Source organism: Triturus cristatus, chromosome 11 (assembly GCF_964204655.1).
Source record: "Triturus cristatus chromosome 11, aTriCri1.1, whole genome shotgun sequence".
Classification (NCBI taxonomy): domain Eukaryota; kingdom Metazoa; phylum Chordata; class Amphibia; order Caudata; family Salamandridae; genus Triturus; species Triturus cristatus.
In genome coordinates this window covers 479,227,146-479,249,577 of record NC_140594.1, presented here as the reverse complement: position 1 = coordinate 479,249,577, position 22,432 = coordinate 479,227,146, and the positions used below count along the sequence as shown (strand labels likewise).

At 49.4% G+C, this 22,432-nt stretch overlaps 1 protein-coding gene across 5 annotated transcripts in view; it reads left to right on the top strand.

The window, feature by feature from the left end:
- Window positions 1-22,432, top strand: part of CDCA2 (cell division cycle associated 2) — a 458,496-nt gene that overhangs the window by 236,812 nt on the left and 199,252 nt on the right. For all 5 annotated transcript variants that reach the window (XM_085632793.1, XM_085632792.1, XM_085632791.1 and 2 more), the window contains exon 6: window positions 13,880-13,958. In XM_085632793.1, coding sequence (XP_085488919.1) covers window positions 13,880-13,958 — 79 coding nt within the window. The remainder of the gene's footprint in view (window positions 1-13,879; window positions 13,959-22,432) is intronic.

Here is a 22,432-nt window from a genome sequence, read left to right as displayed (position 1 = left end):
TGCTGTTCTCTCTCTAAATTACTACTATGTACTTTAGGTGCATAACCCATTTGGATAGGATCACCTTATTGGGCCCTGTACAGTGTACCCTAGGTACCCAGGGCATAGGTGTACCCTAGGCCTACCAGGGGCTGCAGCATGTATTGTGCCACCCCTGGCCTGGCCTTCCATTTTGACACAACTGGCTGATCACTCAGCTGGGGCAAGGTCGTGTAATCACCCCTTGCTTAGGTGTAGTATTCCTATACCTAACTTACATATAGACACATGTGTACCTATCAGTCACTCCTATGGCAGGCCTTGACAATCCTGGAGGCAGAGTGCTTGGTAACATGTGAGATGGTGCTCTAGCATGAGCTGAGCCTGTCTGCAGCTTTCGGAACCAAGTCCTTATAGCTGTTCTATGATATAGCCTACCATATACTCTTAAAGTACCTTATAATCTTAGACGGTTATGGTAACTATGGTTTGGCTTTATCAAAACATGTCGTGTAAGGTGTCTAACACTCGGGAATAATACCCCCATGCCATTTCTGGACATGAGAATATTATTCCCCCCTTCTAGAGGGAAAGACATGTTAAAATCATACTTCAACTGTTAGCCTCTGACCAAAGCCTCAGCATCACAAAATGGATGCTGCTGCCACGACACAAGTCTGACCTCCTGCAGCTGGGAGTGATCCCAGCCAGGGAGGCCTGGACAATAGGTTTCCTGCTTGGGGAGGTGCTAGCACCTCCCCAGACAGCCTTTAGTGTATTGGGGCAGGGTGGGCTGAAAGGAATGAGACATGCCTGGGGCACACAAGGTGTTCCTTGCATAGTCCAGTTCAAACCGGCGCTGGGGCACTCCAGCCCCAGCTCTGGCGCGAAACTGGACAAAGGGAAGTGGGTGTAACCACTCCCTCCCAGGTCCCACCCATAAGGCGTGACCTAGCAGGTATCCCAGCCCCCCAGATTAGTATAAGAGTGGGAGTTGGGCCTCAAGACTTTAGATTATCCTGAACCTGCAAAACTGAACAGAAACTCTGGACCTTCGACATTCGACGAAAGAAGAAGACTGAAGAATCTCCCTTGTAGCCAAGGAGTGGCTACCCTGTGCAAACAGGCACCATCAAGTGACTACCCTTTGCTTTGTGAAACGTTCGACGAGGAACCGATTGCAGAGCCCGACCAGAGCCTTGATTTCCAGACTTCTCCGACCCTCATCCACATCTGCAGCAGAGCTGAGATCCGTGGAGGCGACGAGCGACGTGGGACCGGCTACTTGGGAAAAGTGGCTAGTAACTTACAGCGCAGCTTCTGAGGTACCCTCGAAGTTGTGCACCGGGGATTGAGAAGCCCCAACCCCAAGCACCATCTGCACCGAAGACCAGCCCCCCACACTCCACGAGTCCTGCGTGGGGCCCTTCAGCATTTTCCTGCTTGCCGCGTCTGTCCGGTTGCTTGCCCGCTGGCTAGTGGCCTTTGTGACGACGCTCCCTGAAATCTTCTGCGCTGGTTTGGCTCCTCCAGACTGGCTCCCGCTTCTCTGCAAAGAAGAAGCACCCCAGACCTTCCTGGTCTGCACCAGAAGCAAGTCCTTTGTTCTTCGTGGGTTCCGCTTGCCAAGGCTTGGTGAGTCCTAGTCCAACTTCGACGCCGCCGACAGCAAGAGCCTTCGTGGGACAGCTCGCCTCCTGGTCCTGGTCGTCCTCGACGCTTCCTGGTCCTCCTGGCTGCAGCGACAAGCTTCACCTTCACCTGCAACTCTTCACGACATCGCCTGGTTCCTTCCTGGTTCCACGTGGTCACTGGCTAGTGACCTTGACTCTGTCCCCTCTGCTTGCAGGTTTCTTCTCTTCTTGATCCCAGGCTTGGGATCCACCGGACACTCTCTCCTGACTGCCTGTCAGCATCTTTCTTCAGGCATCCATAGGAGTCGACGACGAAAACGACGCATCTTCACCCCTATGCACCCGCAGCCTGTGGGCTAGGTAACTTGGGTACTCCGGTGCTCATCAGGATAGTGACTATCCTAGTGTCTAGTTTTCAAGTCTCAACTTTCTAGCTACTCCGGAAGTGTCCTAAATCTATCTATTTCTAAACTGTAACATTGCTATTGACTTTTACGCATTACGCGTGAGTGTTTCCACTCTGCACACGAATCCCGTGGGCCTCCCACTTCCTAACTAACGCTAGTGTAGTGTAGCCCCAGCGATTCCCTAGGCCTAGGCCTATTCTATTTCCGTGACAGTGGTTCTTATACCACTTCTTTAGTATATGGTTTGCGTGGCCCCTAGGGCCTAACTGTATTACTTACCTGTGTGACTTACTGTATGCATTAATAAGACTGTGTTGTACTTACCTCTAAACTCATAAAGAGTGCTGAGGGTTTGCTTAGAATAAATACACTTTATTTTATATATATATCTGTTGTGGTGTCCTTTCATTTGGTATTCAAGGGATTATATATGGTATCACAGCTGGCTTCACATGCCATTCAGAGTTTAGCCTAAGACTGCTCTTGTCCATGCTACCACTAGGATAGCTGGTCTATAAGGTTGACTTTACAACCAATCACCATAAGGGTATTTGGACTGATATAAGGTGTACACTATAACTAGTGACATCATACATCAGGCCAACTTCTCACATTGGTGAGCAGCGGTTGGGATCTGAGCTTGCTGTTGTAATACCATTGTAATCTTGAGATACTAAATTGAAAGATCACACAGATATTGTCTAGGTACATATAACATAGATTATTATACTTAAGTCCTACTGGACTTTGTAGTTGTAGGTTGAAGGGAATAACACACCCTGACTACAACTACTAGAAAGGTTTAGTAGATACAACTAGTGTAGGTAGGTGCACACACCACACCCTCACTAGATCATGCCTCTGGGAGGAGATCAAGTAGATGCTCTCTCAGGAGGGGCAGGTCTGCAGAAGACCCCCTCTAGGTATGATACCTTAACATTCCAGGAGATGAGACAATTGTGTACCTCCAGAGGAATAAAACAGGGTGCAAACCCTACCCTCCTCCAGTTAAGACAACTCCTAGAGGAGTATGATGCTCAGAGGGCATCTCAGGAAGGTGCCCTAGGCACAGAGGAGGGTCTACCCACCACAGAGGAGTCAGATGGGGCTTCAGATGGGGAGGTAGATAGCCAGAGCCAAGTAAGGAGACTTAGCCAGGCTAACTTAAGTTTACATGGGAGTTTGCATGGGGTCCCCCCATACAGACCCACAAGTAGACATTCACAGAGAAACAGGAAGGACAGATCCCCTTCAGGGGAATCCATCCACTCCCATGTCTCTAACATCTCTAATGCTTCCTCTCACAGGGGAATGACTTCACCTGAGAGAAAGGAGCATGCAGCCAGAATGAGGGAGGCTAATCTGAGGATTCAGAGGGAAGAACTTGCCCTTGCCAAAAGAGAAGCTTGCTCTGGCTAGAGAACAAAAGTTAAGTGGGTTAGAACCCACTGGTGGCAGCAACATTCCTAGAGATAGAGACAGGCACTATGATAATAGAAACCTGAGCAAGATTGTCCCTCCCTACAAGTGTGGGGATGACATCCACAAATGGATAACTGCTTTGGAGAGAGCTTGCAAAGTACAGCAGGTACCCCAAAGTCAGTGGGCAGCTATCTTGTGGCTCTCCTTCTCTGAGAAAGGAAGAGACAAGCTCCTCACAGTTAGTGATGAGGATGCAGATAATTACACTGTCCTGAAGAGTGCTCTGATTGATGGGTTTGGCCTAACCACTGAACAATACAGGTTGTTGTTCAGGGATACCCAGAAGACACAGACTCAGGACTGGACTGACTTTGTAGATTGTGCAACTAAGGCTCTGGAAGGCTGGCTATTAGGAAGTAAGGTTAAGGACTATACAGGATTGTATAATTTGATCATGAGAGAACAAATACTTAACAACTGTCAAAACCAGCTATTGCATCAACACCTGATTGATTCTGATCTGACTTCTCCCCAAGAATTGGGAAAGAAGGCAGATAGATGGGTCAGGACTAGAGTTAAGCAGAAAAACCAGAACCAGGGCGGTGATCAGAAAAAGGCAGACCAGAAGGGTAATGATCAGAAACAAAAAGACCAGAAGTCTTCACCAGGCCCCCAAAAGGCTCAGGGGGAGGGTGGTTCCAAAAAGGATAAGAAGAAAGAAGGCCAAAAGAAACCATGGTGCAACTATTGTAAGTCTACCTCACATTGGTTTAGTGAGTGCACCAAAAAGGATAAGCCCCCAGCCACCATTGCCCCTAAGGCAACTGTACCCCCTAGTTCAGCTGTAAGTGGTGGTTCCCAGCAAAAGGGTGTAGTAGGGTTAACCCTGGGAACTGAGGAGGATTCTGGCCTAGTCAGAGTACCTACTCAGGCTGTCCTGATCTGTGATGGGGACTTAGCTTTGTCCTCTACTATAGGCCCCAGTAACCTGGGCAAGTACAGACAGACACCTTTTATCAACCAAAGAATGGCTCAGGCCTACAGGGACACTGGGGCTAGTGTCACAATGGTGACACCTGCTTTTGTGGACCCTGGACAGATCATACTAGGTGAGAATTACCTAGTGACCAACGCTAGCAATGCCACTACCTCCCATAGTGTGGCTATTGTTAACTTCTCCTGGGGAGGGGTAACTGGCCTCAAGAAAGTTGTTGTTAGTTCAGACCTTCCTGTAGAGTGTTTACTGGGCAATGATCTTGAAACTTCAGTTTGGTCTGAAGTGGAGTATAGGACCCATGCAGAAATGCTGGGGATAGATGCACATGTCCTTGCTGTGACCAGGTCACAGGCCAAAAAGTGCAACACTGAGCAAGTGCTGGATCCTGAAATTATGGACCAGTCACAATCCAAGAGAAAGAGCAGTAGGGTTAAGGCTGTGCCTTCCCCCCTGCCTCAGGTGGTGGATCAGCCCTCCCAGGAGGATGATTCTGAGAGCCCTGAAGGAACTGTCCTAGAAGAACTTGAACCTGATCAGGTTGAGTTTCTTGGGACAGGGGGACCTTCCAGGGCAGATCTGAGGCAGGCTCAATTAGACTGCCCCTCTCTTGAACCCCTCAGACAGCTGGCTGCTGCTGAGGCTGCAGGGAATGCTCAAGGTACCCATAGAGTGTATTGGGATGAAGGGCTACTGTACTCAGAGGCTAGAGACCCCAAGCCTGGTGCATCCAGGAGGTTGGTCATACCACTGAAGTTCAGAGGCTTCCTTCTAACCTTGGCCCATGATATTCCCCTTGCAGGACATTTAGGCCAGAACAAGACTTGGGACAGGCTTGTCCCTCACTTTCACTGGCCCCATATGTCAGAAGATACTAAGGAGTTTTGTCGCTCCTGTGTCACCTGCCAAGCCAGTGGCAAATCAGGTGGCACCACAAAGGCCCCCCTCATACCACTACCTGTGGTGGGGGTCCCCTTTGAAAGAGTGGGCATAGATATTGTAGGACCAATGGACCCACAAACAGCATCTGGGCACAGATTCATACTGGTGATAGTGGACCATGCCACCAGGTACCCAGAAGCAATTCCCCTGAGGACCACAACAGCTCCTGTTGTGGCAAGGGCCCTGCTTGGAGTATTCTCCAGAGTGGGCTTTCCAAAGGAGGTCATTTCTGACAGAGGTGCCAACTTTATGTCAGGATACTTGACTGCAATGTGGAAGGAGTGTGGTGTTAACTATAAGTTCACCACACCCTATCACCCACAGTGCAATGGGCTTGTTGAGAGATTCAACAAGACCCTAAAGGGAATGATAAAAGGATTACCAGACAAGCTTAGGCGAAGATGGGACATCCTTTTACCCTGCCTTCTGTTTGCTTACAGAGAGGTCCCACAAAAGGGGGTTGGCTACAGCCCTTTTGAGCTTTTGTTTGGACATCCTGTAAGAGGACCCCTGTGTTTGGTGAAGGAAGGATGGGAGAGACCTCTCAGACAACCCAAACTAGACATAGTGGATTATGTACTTGGTCTCCGCTCCAGGATGGCAGAGTATATGAAGAAGGCTTCTAAAAACCTTGAGGCAAGCCAAGAACTCCAAAAAGCTTGGCATGACCAAAAGGCTGTACTGACTGTTTACCAGCCAGGGCAGAAAGTGTGGGTGTTGGAGCCAGTGGCCCCGGCAGCACTCCAAGACAAATGGTCTGGACCCCACACTATTGTTGAGAAAAAGGGAGAAGTCACCTACTTGGTGGACCTTGGGACTCCCAGAAGCCCCCACAGGGTGCTTCATGTCAACAGATTGAAGGCATATGTTGACAGGGCAGACATGGGGCTACTCATGGCTACAGATGAGGGGCAGGAGGAAGAGAGTGACCCTCTCCCAGACCTGTTGACTCAGAACCCTGATGATGGCTCAGTTGATGGTGTGGTCTTTTCTGACAGCCTCACTGTCCATCAGCAACAGGACTGCAGACAAGTTCTGCAGGCCTACAGACATATGTTCTCTCTGACCCCAAGTCAGACAAACTGGTGCACCCATGAGGTGGACACTGGTGACAGTCTGCCTGTGAAGAGTAAAATCTACAGGCAACCTGACCATGTCAGGGACTGCATAAAAGTTGAGGTACAAAAGATGTTGGAGCTGGGAGTCATTGAACCTTCAGAGAGCCCTTGGGCTAGTCCTGTAGTCCTTGTGCCAAAACCTCACACCCAAGATGGTAAGAGAGAGATGAGGTTTTGCGTGGATTACAGAGGTCTCAATGCTGTCACTAGGACAGATGCCCACCCAATACCTAGGGCAGATGAGCTCATTGACAGACTGGCAGCTGCTAAGTTTTTGAGCACATTTGACCTAACAGCAGGCTACTGGCAAATCAGACTAGCTGAGAGTGCAAAGGCCAAAACTGCTTTCTCGACCCCAGGAGGACATTATCAATTTGTGGTAATGCCCTTTGGTTTGAAGAATGCACCTGCCACTTTCCAAAGGCTGGTGAATCAAGTCCTTACTGGGTTGGATGATTATTGTGCAGCTTATCTTGATGATATTGCTGTCTTTAGCTCCACCTGGGAGGATCACCTGGTCCACCTGAGGAATGTTTTAGAGGCCCTGCAAAAGGCAGGCCTCACTATCAAGGCCACTAAGTGCCAGATAGGGCAGAGCAAGGTTGTATACCTGGGCCACCTAGTTGGTGGGGGTCAGGTTCAACCACTGGAGAGCAAGATCCAGACCATAAAGGACTGGGCTCCTCCAACTACCCAGACTCAGGTCAGAGCTTTCTTGGGCCTGTCTGGGTACTACAGAAAGTTTGTTAAGAACTATGGGTCCATAGTGACACCACTTAATGACTTGACCTCCAAGAAGATGCCAAAGAAAGTTCAGTGGACAGCAAGCTGTCAAAAAGCATTTGATGACCTGAAGCAGGCCATGTGCAGTGCACCTATTCTGAAAAGTCCAGACTACTCCAAAGAGTTCATTGTCCAGACAGATGCTTCTGAGTTAGGTGTGGGAGCTGTTCTTTCACAACTGAATGTAGATGGTCAAGACCAGCCAATTGCTTTTATAAGTAGAAGGCTGACCCCTAGAGAGAAACGTTGGTCAGCTATTGAGAGGGAGGCCTTTGCTGTGGTTTGGGCCCTGAAGAAGCTGAGGCCATACTTGTTTGGCACTCACTTCAAGATTCAGACAGACCATAAGCCCCTCTTGTGGCTAAATCAGATGAAGGGTGAAAATCCCAAACTTCTTAGGTGGTCCATTTCCCTACAGGGGATGGACTTCACAGTGGAACATAGACCTGGGACTGACCATGCCAATGCAGATGGACTCTCCAGATATTTCCACTTAGAACATGAAGACTCAACTGGTCAAGGTTAGTTTAATGTCCCTAAGTTTGGGGGGGGGTTGTGTAGGAGAGTAGGGTCTGCTTTCTATGTTCACCCCCACTTTTTGCTTTTGCTTTACTGGTTTTCGACTTAGATGTGGCTGTGGGCCTGCTAATCAGACCCACAGCCCTGCTGTTCTCTCTCTAAATTACTACTATGTACTTTAGGTGCATAACCCATTTGGATAGGATCACCTTATTGGGCCCTGTACAGTGTACCCTAGGTACCCAGGGCATAGGTGTACCCTAGGCCTACCAGGGGCTGCAGCATGTATTGTGCCACCCCTGGCCTGGCCTTCCATTTTGACACAACTGGCTGATCACTCAGCTGGGGCAAGGTCGTGTAATCACCCCTTGCTTAGGTGTAGTATTCCTATACCTAACTTACATATAGACACATGTGTACCTATCAGTCACTCCTATGGCAGGCCTTGACAATCCTGGAGGCAGAGTGCTTGGTAACATGTGAGATGGTGCTCTAGCATGAGCTGAGCCTGTCTGCAGCTTTCGGAACCAAGTCCTTATAGCTGTTCTATGATATAGCCTACCATATACTCTTAAAGTACCTTATAATCTTAGACGGTTATGGTAACTATGGTTTGGCTTTATCAAAACATGTCGTGTAAGGTGTCTAACACTCGGGAATAATACCCCCATGCCATTTCTGGACATGAGAATATTATTCCCCCCTTCTAGAGGGAAAGACATGTTAAAATCATACTTCAACTGTTAGCCTCTGACCAAAGCCTCAGCATCACAAAATGGATGCTGCTGCCACGACACAAGTCTGACCTCCTGCAGCTGGGAGTGATCCCAGCCAGGGAGGCCTGGACAATAGGTTTCCTGCTTGGGGAGGTGCTAGCACCTCCCCAGACAGCCTTTAGTGTATTGGGGCAGGGTGGGCTGAAAGGAATGAGACATGCCTGGGGCACACAAGGTGTTCCTTGCATAGTCCAGTTCAAACCGGCGCTGGGGCACTCCAGCCCCAGCTCTGGCGCGAAACTGGACAAAGGGAAGTGGGTGTAACCACCCCCTCCCAGGTCCCACCCATAAGGCGTGACCTAGCAGGTATCCCAGCCCCCCAGATTAGTATAAGAGTGGGAGTTGGGCCTCAAGACTTTAGATTATCCTGAACCTGCAAAACTGAACAGAAACTCTGGACCTTCGACATTCGACGAAAGAAGAAGACTGAAGAATCTCCCTTGTAGCCAAGGAGTGGCTACCCTGTGCAAACAGGCACCATCAAGTGACTACCCTTTGCTTTGTGAAACGTTCGACGAGGAACCGATTGCAGAGCCCGACCAGAGCCTTGATTTCCAGACTTCTCCGACCCTCATCCACATCTGCAGCAGAGCTGAGATCCGTGGAGGCGACGAGCGACGTGGGACCGGCTACCTGGGAAAAGTGGCTAGTAACTTACAGCGCAGCTTCTGAGGTACCCTCGAAGTTGTGCACCGGGGATTGAGAAGCCCCAACCCCAAGCACCATCTGCACCGAAGACCAGCCCCCCACACTCCACGAGTCCTGCGTGGGGCCCTTCAGCATTTTCCTGCTTGCCGCGTCTGTCCGGTTGCTTGCCCGCTGGCTAGTGGCCTTTGTGACGACGCTCCCTGAAATCTTCTGCGCTGGTTTGGCTCCTCCAGACTGGCTCCCGCTTCTCTGCAAAGAAGAAGCACCCCAGACCTTCCTGGTCTGCACCAGAAGCAAGTCCTTTGTTCTTCGTGGGTTCCGCTTGCCAAGGCTTGGTGAGTCCTAGTCCAACTTCGACGCCGCCGACAGCAAGAGCCTTCGTGGGACAGCTCGCCTCCTGGTCCTGGTCGTCCTCGACGCTTCCTGGTCCTCCTGGCTGCAGCGACAAGCTTCACCTTCACCTGCAACTCTTCACGACATCGCCTGGTTCCTTCCTGGTTCCACGTGGTCACTGGCTAGTGACCTTGACTCTGTCCCCTCTGCTTGCAGGTTTCTTCTCTTCTTGATCCCAGGCTTGGGATCCACCGGACACTCTCTCCTGACTGCCTGTCAGCATCTTTCTTCAGGCATCCATAGGAGTCGACGACGAAAACGACGCATCTTCACCCCTATGCACCCGCAGCCTGTGGGCTAGGTAACTTGGGTACTCCGGTGCTCATCAGGATAGTGACTATCCTAGTGTCTAGTTTTCAAGTCTCAACTTCCTAGCTACTCCGGAAGTGTCCTAAATCTATCTATTTCTAAACTGTAACATTGCTATTGACTTTTACGCATTACGCGTGAGTGTTTCCACTCTGCACACGAATCCCGTGGGCCTCCCACTTCCTAACTAACGCTAGTGTAGTGTAGCCCCAGCGATTCCCTAGGCCTAGGCCTATTCTATTTCCGTGACAGTGGTTCTTATACCACTTCTTTAGTATATGGTTTGCGTGGCCCCTAGGGCCTAACTGTATTACTTACCTGTGTGACTTACTGTATGCATTAATAAGACTGTGTTGTACTTACCTCTAAACTCCTAAAGAGTGCTGAGGGTTTGCTTAGAATAAATACACTTTATTTTATATATATATCTGTTGTGGTGTCCTTTCATTTGGTATTCAAGGGATTATATATGGTATCACAGCTGGCTTCACATGCCATTCAGAGTTTAGCCTAAGACTGCTCTTGTCCATGCTACCACTAGGATAGCTGGTCTATAAGGTTGACTTTACAACCAATCACCATAAGGGTATTTGGACTGATATAAGGTGTACACTATAACTAGTGACATCATACATCAGGCCAACTTCTCACATCGAGGAAGGCGGCCAGCTGCTTGTTGACGGTCTTCTCGATGACTTTGGCCGGAAACGGGAGGAGCGAGATGGGGCGGTAGTTTTTGAGTTCGGTGGGGTCCGCTGTTGGTTTCTTCAGCAGAGCGCTGAGTTCGGCGTGCTTCCAGCTCTCAGGGAAGGTTGCGGTGTCGAAGGAGGTGTTGATGATGTCCTGCAGGTGGGGTGGGATGACAGTGTCGGCCTTGTTGAAGACGTGGTGAGGGCAGGGGTCGGTTGGAGATCCGGAGTGGATGGTGTTCATCGTGCGGATGGTGTCTTCGGTGCTGATCGGGGTCTAGGTGCGGAGTGTGGTGGTGGGGGGCGTCGGTGCGGTCGTGGGGAGCGTTGGTTGAGTGCTGAAGCTGTTGTGAATGTCAGTGATCTTGTTGTCGAAGTAGGAGGCGAGGGAGTTGCAGAGGTCTTGAGATGGGGTGATGTCGTTGTTTCCGGCGTTGGGGTTGGAGAGCTCTTTAACGATGTTGAAGAGTTCCTTGCTGTTGTGTGCGCTGTTGTCCAGTCGTTCCTTGAATGCATTTTTCTTGGTGATGTGGATCAGTTGATGGTGTTTTCGGGTGGCGAGCTTGAGGGTGGTCATGTTGTCTGGTGTCGGGTCTCTGCGCCAGGCTCTCTCGAAGGCTCGGCAGTTCTTCTTGGAGCTCTTGAGTTCGTCGGTGAACCAGGGTGCTTTCTTGCTGCCGGGTCTGCTAGGCGGGGTCCTCAGTGGGGCGAGGTCGTCTGCGCAGCTGTTGATCCATTTTGTGAGGTTGTCGGCGGCCTGGCTGGGGTCCGCTGAGCTGGTTGGGGGGTGCTGGCTCAGGGATGGTCGGCTGTGATCTTGTTCACGCTTCTGCGTGCGACTTGTTGCTGGTGGTGGTGGACCGTTGTTCTACTGAAGCTGAAGTGGATGCAGCTGTGGTCCGTCCAGTGGAGTCCGGTGGCGTGGCTGTAGGCGATGTCCTTGCTGGATGAGAAGACGGGGTCGAGTGTGTGTCCGGCGTAGTGGGTGAGGGTGGTCACCAGCTGCTTGAGACAGAGGTTGGCGAGGTTATCCAGCAGGGTGGCGGTGTTGCGGTCGTTGTTGTTCTCCAGGTGGAAGTTGAGGTCCCCGAGGAGGAAGTAGTCGGCGGAGGGGAGGGCGTGCGGGCTGATGAAGTCGGCGATGTCTTCGCTGAATTGTATGCGTGGTCCCGGGGGTCTGTAGATGAGGGTGCCTCTGAGGGTGGTATTGGGGTCGGTGTGGATCTGGAAGTGCAGGTGTTCGGCGGTGGTGAGGGTGTCGTCGGAGTTGGTCGTGATGTGGATGGTGTTCCTGTGGATGATGGCGATGCCTCCTCCCGTCTGGTTGCCGCGGTCCCTCCGGGTGATCTTGTATCCGTCCGGGATGGCGATGTCGGGTGCAGAGGAGGCGTTCATCCAGGTTTCCGTGAGGAATGCGACGTCTGGGGATGTGGTGTCGAGGAGGTTCCAGAGTTCAACGCCGTGTCTGTGGACGGAGCGGGTGTTGAGCTGGATGCACTTCAGGTGGTTGCTGCTGGTGCTCGGCTTGGCGGGTGCGGTGCAGGTCCGGATGCAGGTGAACTTGCAGGAGTGGCAGCTGAAGGGTCCGTGGGTTCGTCTCGGGGTGGCTCGGTAGCATCCCGGGATCCGTCCGGTGTTGAGTGCGTTGAGTTTGGTGGTGGTGTAGGTCCGGCGGGGGGGCTGGTATCTGCGGGGGCAAGGGGTCCTGGCACTGGGCGCGGTCCGGGCGCAGACGGGCTTACCTTTGGCGCGCCTTCGGCGCACAATCGGCGCGCCCGCTGCGCGTCAACGCTGCGCGTATGCACGGTCGCCATTTATGGCGAAGTGGGAGGGAGGAGCAGCTGGGAGGCGGGAGCGGGGAGGGCACAGAAGGTAAAGGGGGCGTGGCCGCACGCAGGCGGCGGGAAGCGGGGATCGGGGCGGGGGGCACAGAGAACGGCACAGAACAACGATAAGGCACACACTATGGGAAACAGGCAGTCAATATGGGGGACAGTACAGAATGGCAAAAACTGAAAAAAGCAGCACAAGAGTAAATCACACGCAAGATATTACGGCGGGGGGCGGGGTCGACGGGGCGGGCTCAGCGAGGCTGAGGACAGCAGCGGGGGAACGCACACGCTACAGCTGGTGGCCGTGCGGCGCGGGGGTGTCCTGAGGACAGGTCACACTCACCTGCGCTGCACGGTCACCATTTATGGCCAAGTGGGAGGGAGGGAGGAGCAGCTGGGAGGCGGGGAGGGCACAGAAGGTAAAGGGGGCGTGGCCGCACGCAGGCGGCGGGAAACAGGGAGCGTGGCGGGGGGCACAGGGGCACAGAGAACGGCACAGAACAACGATAAGGCACACACTATGGGAAACAGGCAGTCAATATGGGGGACAGTATAGAATGGCAAAAACGGAAATAAGCAGCACAAGAGTAAATCACACGCAAGATATTACGGCGGGGGGCGGGGTCGACGGGGCGGGCTCAGCGAGGCTGAGGACAGCAGCGGGGGAACGCACACGCTACAGCTGGTGGCCGTGCGGCGTGGGGGTGTCCTGAGGACAGGTCACCACTATGCCGTCTCATAAAGTAACTGCCCATATACAAATTAGTTTTGGTTCTTCTAAAGCGGAAATAGTCCACTCAGAATTGCCTGGCTATTTAGTGGTAGGCACAGCCTTTTTCTACCCTCCATCCGATCAGGCTGTTAACATCACTTTTACATGATTGGAGCCCAAAACTGTTCGTATAACCTTTAAAATTGCACTTTCTGGAATCAGCATCCTCTTTGTGAAAGATGAACAAAGCATGAGAATTCGAACTGTGAGCTGTGCCTTACAAAAAATAGCGTTAAAATTTGAATTTTGCATACCAGGATCCTTTTTTTTTCTAACTAAATGTATTGTACTATAATTAAGCATTAACTACATGATACATTGCTCTTTTTTCACTACAGACTACATAGACCAATATTTCACTTAAACCGTTCACTGTAGGAACAAAATAGATTATTTTCCTTGATTAACAACACCCAAGAAATATATACCAAATTTACTTAATGCCCAATATGGACTGATACTGCTATGTTGGGGCTCTGGCAAAGTTTCACTTTGCTTTGTGGCTATTTTAGCTGAACCCCATAATGGGATTACAGGACCATATTACATGGTTACCCCTTATCTATACTATCTGTATGATGTATCCTGTGTTTCAAACTGACCTCTATAGGTTTGTACTTTTAAGACTTATTGCTTCACCTGTGATTGTTTGCTATCCTTAGGATTTGTTTGCTGTTTCACCAGTTGGGGTTCCTAATAACGTGAAATATTCCACTGACATTTTGACAACAAAGACTGAAGGTGAGGAATTCAAATTTGTTTATTGTGAAGATGGAACACAATGTGGGATTAATGTTTTAGCGCCAGGGTTTCCCATCGCCTAAATTATGTACCTATAGATGAAGGAACAATGAGCAAGAAGGCCCCTTATCCTAATGATATTGCCATGTGAAGCAATCATTAATAAATTGCTAGTTGGAGACAGCCATTCTTTTTAATGACAACCCGTGAGTTTTTAGTTTATGAAACTTTGAGTTACTGTGCCTTTGCCAAATGTATTAGTTATGTGAATTTAATTGATAGGGATTCTATGGCAGTGCAAATGGTAAGTTACACGATAAGCAGCAGCAACAGCTATTGCATTCTGATTTCATCTTGGAGCATTATTCAGTCCTGACCGCCAGAGTTGTGGAAGACAGGTCTCTAACAGTTGGAGTCTTCTGTGAGTATTTGGATTATTTGATTTTGGGAGTGCATGGTCTGCTTGTGATAATGTCTAGAAGGTCTGAGTATTACATTTTATATTGCATTACTCTACGTGGGTTTAGTGCCTGTTTTCATGGCCTCTTCCTCCTGTTCTTCGACCGGTTCAGGCGTTTTCGGCGGTTCAGGGTCTTCGTCGGCCCTTTCGACTTTGGCCGTGGGTTTCGGCGGAATGGTGTACTGCCTCATCTTTTCGTCGAAGTCCTTTTTCTGCTGTAGGATGCTCGCCATTTCGGCCTCGAGCCTCTTCTTCCTCTCCATCTCGCCAGCTTGTTCGGCGTCGAGAGTTTGAGCGCTTCGAGGTCGACGTCATCGTCTAAGTTGTTGACCCTTTCCTCGGCGTCTGAGTCCTTTTCGGGGGTTTCCTTCGATGATCTAGATTTTTCATGGGTCTTCGCCGTCCGGTAGTCCTTTTCAAAGGATCCGCTGGGGTGTTTGTCCCTGGGTGCTGTTGCTTTCTCTGAGTGCTCCGACGGCAATGCTCCCTTCGATGTTTTTGTTTCACTCTTTCGAGTGTCGGTTACTCTCTTACCTCCTTCGACGTTTTCTTTTGGACTTCGACGACAGTGCAGTCCTCCGGTCCTTTAGCGATGTTGTCCTCTTCTCCACTGGAGAGGTCCAAGTCTTGGAGCAATGGAGAAGGCCCCTGCCTCTGCATGGTGTAGTTCGCCCTTCTCTGCCTCTCTCTTAGTCTGATGGGAAAGGAGGGGTGACACCTCTGACCAGGATGGGCTTTGTTTCTGGCCTCAGAGCAGGGGCTCTCGACCCAGGGCTCCAGAAACATGTCTGGTGGTGGCAGGCTGCCTAAAGCCAGTCCGAGACCACACCATGGTTGGTAGGTTATCAGGGGGTGTGAGAAAGTGGCTCTGTATATACTGTTCCCTAATAGGCACAGGGTGTACAGAGTCCACAGTCCCCCAGAGGCTGATAGAGGTCAAAGTTAGGTATGACCTTACTCTCAAAAGTGGTAGCTTGGTCGAGCAGTAAGGCAGTACCAGAGGACAGTGTAAAGCATTTATTGTACACACTCAGTCAGCAAATGGTTTCACACACTCAATAACTGAACTCTAGGCCAATGGTTTGTATATATAAAATATATGCTTGATTTATTTTTAGAACCACAAAGGGAGTAAAAATATACTTTCTCAGAATGAGAGGTTGAATATAAATACTTTTGTCTTAAACAATAAATTTGTGTAAACAGTCACAGTTGGTTGCAATAAACAATCCTATTTCCTAAACATAACAATGCATTGAGCTCAATGGTAAATTCAGGTTATTTGTAATAAATTACTTTTTCAGATTACTTTTGGAATTCCAGGTCTGGCTCCTAGAACCAGCCTGGGGTCAGTATTCAGAATCAAGTGATGAAAGTCGACTTAATAACTGTAATGATTTTTAAATAATATTTAGCTATTTCAAAAGTTAGCACTTAGAAAATATTTCAAAGAAAACATTCAATGGATCTCTATGGCAAGAAATTCACATTGCAGGTAGAGTACTTTATCGTTACTTTAGTAGTCCAGGACTGGGTGCCTAGACCCAGGACTGGGGTCCTTATCAAAAGCAGGTAAGTAATTTCGTTTGCAGAAATGGTACGATTTTAAAAGAATATTTCAAATTTGCAAAAATAGACACTTAGAAGAAATTTCACAGAAAAGCAGACAATGGTTTCCTATGGGAGAAAAATGAGTTAGAGGTAAGTATAGTTGTGAACACTTTTCAGGGTCAGGGCTGGGCACCAAGATCCAGCACTGGGAGCTCACCTAGGAGCAGGTGAGTAAATTCGTTTTTGTCACTTGGCTGATTTTTGGTGAATTTTTGCAGTTTTGAAAAGTTCACACTTAGAAGATTTTTGAAGAAAAAGCCAGTCAATGTTACCCTATGAGGAAAATGAAGTTAGCGGTTTAAGGGTAAGTACTCGACTGGCAGAGTTGAAATTCCGGGCATGGACTCAGGGGTCCCCCAGTGTCAGGTAGGTACAGTTGGTTCACCCTCAGCGGTTTCAGGACGGCCGGGTGCAGAGAGAGTTAGGCCCAATGTTATCCTATGAGGGATAGGGGGGGCCTTGGTTGGTGGCTGCTGTCTGGCAAGCCACGCGGCTGTGGGAGCTGGGCTCCTGGTCACTCACTCAGGGCAAGTGGGGAAGTAGGTTAGTGTAGAGAGGGCACTGCCAGGGCCACTCGGGCGGCTGGGTGCAGGGTGCTTTTGAGCCTTCGGGCGCTCAATGGAAATCAATGGGAATGTTCCGGTTTGGAAAAAGGCTGCAGGCTCGGGGATGAGGATGTTTCAGGTGCCACCACCACTTCGAGAGGTAAGTTGGGTAGTTGTAGGTTAGGTGGGTACCCCGGGATGTCGAGGGGGGTCCTTGGGTGCCGGACTCGGGGTCACAGTCGCCGTGGGGTCGTCCTCAGGGTCTTTGTCCACTCCGGCACTGTCCAGGCTTGGCTGGTGCAGAGTGTGTTGGGTCCGCGGTCCCGGGCTGCTGCCAGGGGTTAAAAATAGGTTTCTTGAATAGAGCCTCTACTCATGGGAGTCCCAGGGGCTTAGAGCCAAAAGGTAGCCAGGTCCTCCGGGGTTGGTGAGGTTGCTGGCCACGAGAGATGCCGCGCTGGTGCAGGTTCGAGAGTCGACAGGCCGGTAGGGCTGGGGCCTAAGCAGTTGGTGTCTTCTTCTCTTTTTAGCAGCTGCAGGGCAGGTCTTTGTTCTTCTTGCTCTTCTTGTAATTTTCTATCTGGAATCTCCGGAAGGAAGGTTCAGGGTGCCCCTAAATACTAGATTTAGGGGCGTTACAGGTAGGTGAAGGCCAGGGACCAATGGGTCCTTGTCCTGGGGTGGGTACACCCCCTATCCTGCCTCTCTCCTGTGGGAGGGGGGCAGTAGCCTAATCCTGATAGGGTAGGGCCTCCCATCTTCAAGATGGCGAGAGCCCGGAGATGTGCTTCACCTCGCCTCCCCCACCTGAGGGGTGGGGTGGGCAGGCTGGCACATCCCCTGTCTTTGTATGGGGTTTCCGGCCAAGCTTCCCGCCAGAGTGGGGGGTTGCAGTGGCCTGGGGAAACTCCAAATGGTGGCCTGCCTTTGAAGCTTCCCTTTGCTCATCCTGGGGGAGGAGATTTCTCACCTCACCCAGGATGTGCATTGTTGCAGGCCCGGGAGAGCAGGGGCTCTCCCACCCAGGGGTCCAGCAACGTGTCTGCTGTGTGGCAGCCTGGGCAGCCTCAGAGCAGACGTGGATTGTAAGTTAGCTGTAAGGGGGCATCTCTAAGATGCCCTCTGGGGTGCTTAGGACATTAAATCCTACACTGGCATCAGTGTGGGTTCAATGTGCTGAGAAGTTTGATACCAAACTTCCCAGGCTTCAGTGGTGCCAATATGGTGCTGTGGAGCTCGTGTTTGACAAGCTCTCAGCACCATGTACTCTTAAATGACAGCACTGCACTTACAGTGCCCAGGAATGGACCTGGGTACTGTAGGGGCACAGGGCTCCTGCTCCTGTGCCCACACCATAGGCATAATGCACCCAGCTAGAGGGGTGGCTGACATATGCCTTGGCAGTGTAGGTGATGGGCATGGTACACAGTGATGTGTGCCATGTCGACTCTTTGTTTTGTCCTGCACCCAGACACTCAGCCTGCAAGGGCAGTGTGTGTGTAAGGGTACAGGGCCTCTGAGGGTGGCACAATGAGTGCTGCAGCCCTTAGAGGCCTTCCCTGGCCACAAGGCCCTGGGTACCTAGGGTACCATTTACTAGGGGCTGACATGTGGCTAGGGTTTGCCAATTGGGAGTTTGTGTGGTTTAAGGAAGGAACATAGGCCCTGGGCACCTGATTGGCAGGAACCCAGGGTACACTCAATCGAAGTTCATTCAGCAATTTAGCAAAAAGTCGGGGCATACCATGCAAGAAAGATGGCACTTTCTCACAGGGGGCACTTCTGAGCTGCCTTCTAGGTATATATTTTAAAATATCCAACACTGGCATCCGTGTGGGTTTATTAAGAGGAGGTGGTTTGGTAGCTAACATTCCTGGGTTCACTGAAGTCATCCTGGTGCTGGGGAAATAGAGTTGTCGTGTTTCCAGCCCATGCACCCTCTATGGCTTCCCTGGCACTTACAAAATTAAGGAATAGACTTAAATATTGTAGGGGCATATCTGCTCATGCAGATATGCCCACACCCAAGATATAGTGCACACTGCCTTGGGGCTTGTAAGGCCTGCTAGAGGGGTAACTTACCTATACTTTTGGCAGTGTGCTGGACATGGCACAAAGGCAGTGTGGCAAGTTGACTTTATTGTTTTTCATTGCACCAAGGCATGCAAGCTGCAGTGGCATGGCCTTAGTGAGGGGGTCCTTAGGGGACCCTCTTCAGTCTCCATGCCCTAGGTACCAAGGATACCATTTACTAGGGCTTTACAGGGGGTCTGAAGTTGTGCCAATTGTGACAGTTTTAGAGAAGTAGCTGGCAGGGACCCTGTGCACTTACTATTGAAACCACATCATTTTCCAGGCAAGAAGTGGGGGGCCTAACCATGTCAAAAGAGGCACTTTGTCACAATTACACCATATTCTCGACTCTTAGGCCATGATATTTCAACATCCCCTTTCTTAATATATGCCAACATAGATTGCCATGTACTTATGAAATATCTCCAGTTATAAAGTAAGATACTTGTTCCATTTGCCTCAATGTGTTTAAGATTAGTGGGGTGGGAAATTTGCTTCTGCGCACTTGAGCTAAATTTGAGCAAAATCCCGTGAAATTGTTTTATTTTGGTGCGAAATACGTCCAAACATCAATTTTTGACACAAAACATTTCGCGTTAAAGCTCAAAAAATCAAAGCAACACAAACATTAGCTGCTGGCATTCCTTTCCCTTGCAGTAAATCTTTGACGTTAAGTGGTGTAATAGCATAGTTTTTAAAATTTTGCATAACTAGGTATGCAAAACAAAGTGAATTATGTTGGCATATTTAAAAATTTCCCCAGGCCCGTGTAAGGTATCTCATACCACATAAGTGTGTCATCTGTTTTGGTATTGGCTACCCGAGTATTTTTTAGATCGCACTAAAACACCTTCACATTATATCTTTAATCCTGGATCCTGTCCCTCTTTTTTCAGTCAAGTAAAGTTTATTCAATCACTTCACGGACATTACTTTCAACTTAATTTGGGGTATACTGTAATTTGTACATTAGCTTATATTGCTATTCCGGTTTGATGGTTTTAACCAAGTCCTACTTGCTCTCCCTTTAGTATCTCTTTTACCCTGCTTACACCGGTTTTCTATATCTTTCTGTTTATTGCAAATATGTCTTTAAACATTGTGCTGCATAACAAAAAAAGGGAAATAATTGATGCAAGAAGGTACATATCCCAGACTGTAGCATGGACACCTCCAAAGAAGCCTGCATAATGTATCCAAACATCAGCCGTGCCCATTGATTAAGCTGTGATGTCTGCAGAATCTGAGTTGCACTTCAAGATTTGTTTGGAAGCATCCAAACCCTTGCCAATTCCCAAAAGGCATGGACATTTCTGGCCAGGAGGCAAGTAGTGTTGGCAGTGCAGAGGACAAGACTAGCAAGGCAAAGGCTTTATGGCCCATAGAGTTCAGATTCTTAAATTCATGGTCTGGAGAGACCATTGGAAAAGCATTTGGGTTTAATTTTGCGGATGAGGCGTGGACCAATAGATGTTCTGGTGAAGGGTGAGACGTGAAGACCTCGGATCACCTGGTGCAGGTCTATCTCTTCTAGTATTTTGTCTTTAGACTGCAAGCCCCGAAGAAGGGTTTCTTCCAGGAAGGGCGCCAAGAGGGTCTTGTTAAAGGGAATATGAAATTGTTTAAGAGGGTTGCAAAAGTTTAGTTAAATTGTTAGGTTTGGCCTCCCTATAGAGCAAAGTCTGCTTTAATGCTTCCTCTGTTTTTCTTACCATCGATGTGAACCGAGTCTTCCTCTAAAAGAAAGGCTAGAAGACTATCTGACTTGAGAATTTTCCAATCCACTTGCCTTTTGTAATTACAGGTTAGGACGAGTGTCTAAATTGTAATGCGAGAGGAAGTGTATCAGCCTTTAAATTATCATTTTCTGTACTTGGGAATTCTCCATATGAATCACCGGAGCATGGGAGTATGATAGATGAACCTTTTCAATCAAGGCAATTCTCTTGGCCTTGAAGAGGCCGTGCCAAGGATTTGTAATCAAAACAGGGTTTAGCTTTTTTCTAGTCACTTGGATGGTGTGACTTCGAAAGCAGTGCTGGTATTGTCATTGTTGTTGGTGCCAAGTGGACAGGGGGCAGATCCTTGGTGGATGCTTACTACTTTGCAAATGCCAAAGTTGGAGCCTGTGTAGGCACGAGATTGCAGTTGCTGGAATCTCCAAAGTCGCAACAAAGCGCTCACCTGTTGTGCGTAGCCCAGAATGCAACTGAACCATCCTGAAAAGATCAACATAAGTAGCAGGAAGGCTTTGAACTGCTCAGGGTTGGCTAATGGAGTCTGAAATTCTGGCTTGATTGTTTTAATCTCCAAATCAGCTCAGATGCGGAAGAGCCTAGTGTCTTGGAAGAGCCCTGCATTGAGGACTATAAATCCATCCATGGAGATGTACCGTTTGCTCAAGGACGATGAATCTCCTTCCTGTGGAATTTTTTGTTGTAAGATATTCTGAGTGATTGTTCCTTTTTGAGGGCTGAATGAGAATGGGAAGAGGTCTGTGTATCCCTGCAGGTGTTGGCCAAAAATAGATTGTCTTGCCTGTTTCTTGGTGGCCTTAATGTGCGTTAAAGAATACGAGTCACAGGCTCAGGGGTCGTGTTTGGACCCAAAGCACCACGTACAGGTGTCATGTGAGCAACAGGAACATTGTCTTATGGCATCTGCCCCATAAATCTTTGGAAGAGATATTTAACCAAGTCGCTGTCAAAAACGAAGGCATTTTGTCTGAGTGACACCAAGAAGAGTTCCAGACCTGTGTCAATAAGCTGGGACAAAACAGTCACGGCGCCCTGATGGAAAATATCCTGTCATGAACGGATACCCATTCTAAATTCTAAAAATCGATAGCTGTGCACTGTTAAATGACCGCCATAAGTGACATGACCTGCCATGGCAAGTTGAAAAAAATCATCTCACATATTTGGCCTTTTATTTTACGCTGCAGATGATCTGCAGTTCGGAGTTCTCTCAAATTGAGATCTGATTGGCTGCCACCACATTACCAATGATGTGGCGGTAGCAATCCTAAGGCTCAGTCCTAAGTAATGAAAAAACACACAAAAAATAGATATTATGTGGTAGGATATTGATAGCCTGCTGCTTCCGCGCTCCCCCTGCCCCTCCAGGGGTCAAAAAGGTTTAAAATATAAATAAATTACACTAATCTATAAAGGATCCGCGAACCCACAGCAAAATATATTAAAAATAATAAACTCGTGCACCCATGCTACAAAAAGAGTCCACCCCCGGGACACAGTTGTTACCTTGTCTGCAGGAGCATGGGGCAGTGCAGGTATGTCTTCTCCCACCTGGTGGGAACTTTATAAATGCTCCCACTTGGTGGGAGCAGACGTGTTTCTGCCCGCGCTCTTGCAGGAAAGAAAACTGGTTTCTCCAGCCCGGCAGGCGCAGTAAAAAACATCCCGGTCGGGAGCAATGCTGGCTCCCTTTGACCCAAGATTAATGCATGCAGGGACCGTAGGACTCTCCCTGCGGTCCCTAACAGTGTGTGGTGTGGGAGCTCCAGGTGGGCACATGTGCACCTACCTTAGGCCCTGGGTCTACTATTGAGTTGGTGAGGGGGGGGGGGGGCATGTGCCCCCCGTTTAAAAACAAAATGAAAGGCCCTTGTGGGGGGGGGGGGGGGGGCAGCACTATTTGCTCAGGGGGAGCCATACTCTCCATCCCCTTTAAATACATGTTTAGGCTCCTGGGATTGGGGCACATAGCTCTCCACCCGGAGACAATAGTGATGCCAGGGGCCCCAATCCCAGGAGCCTAAACAT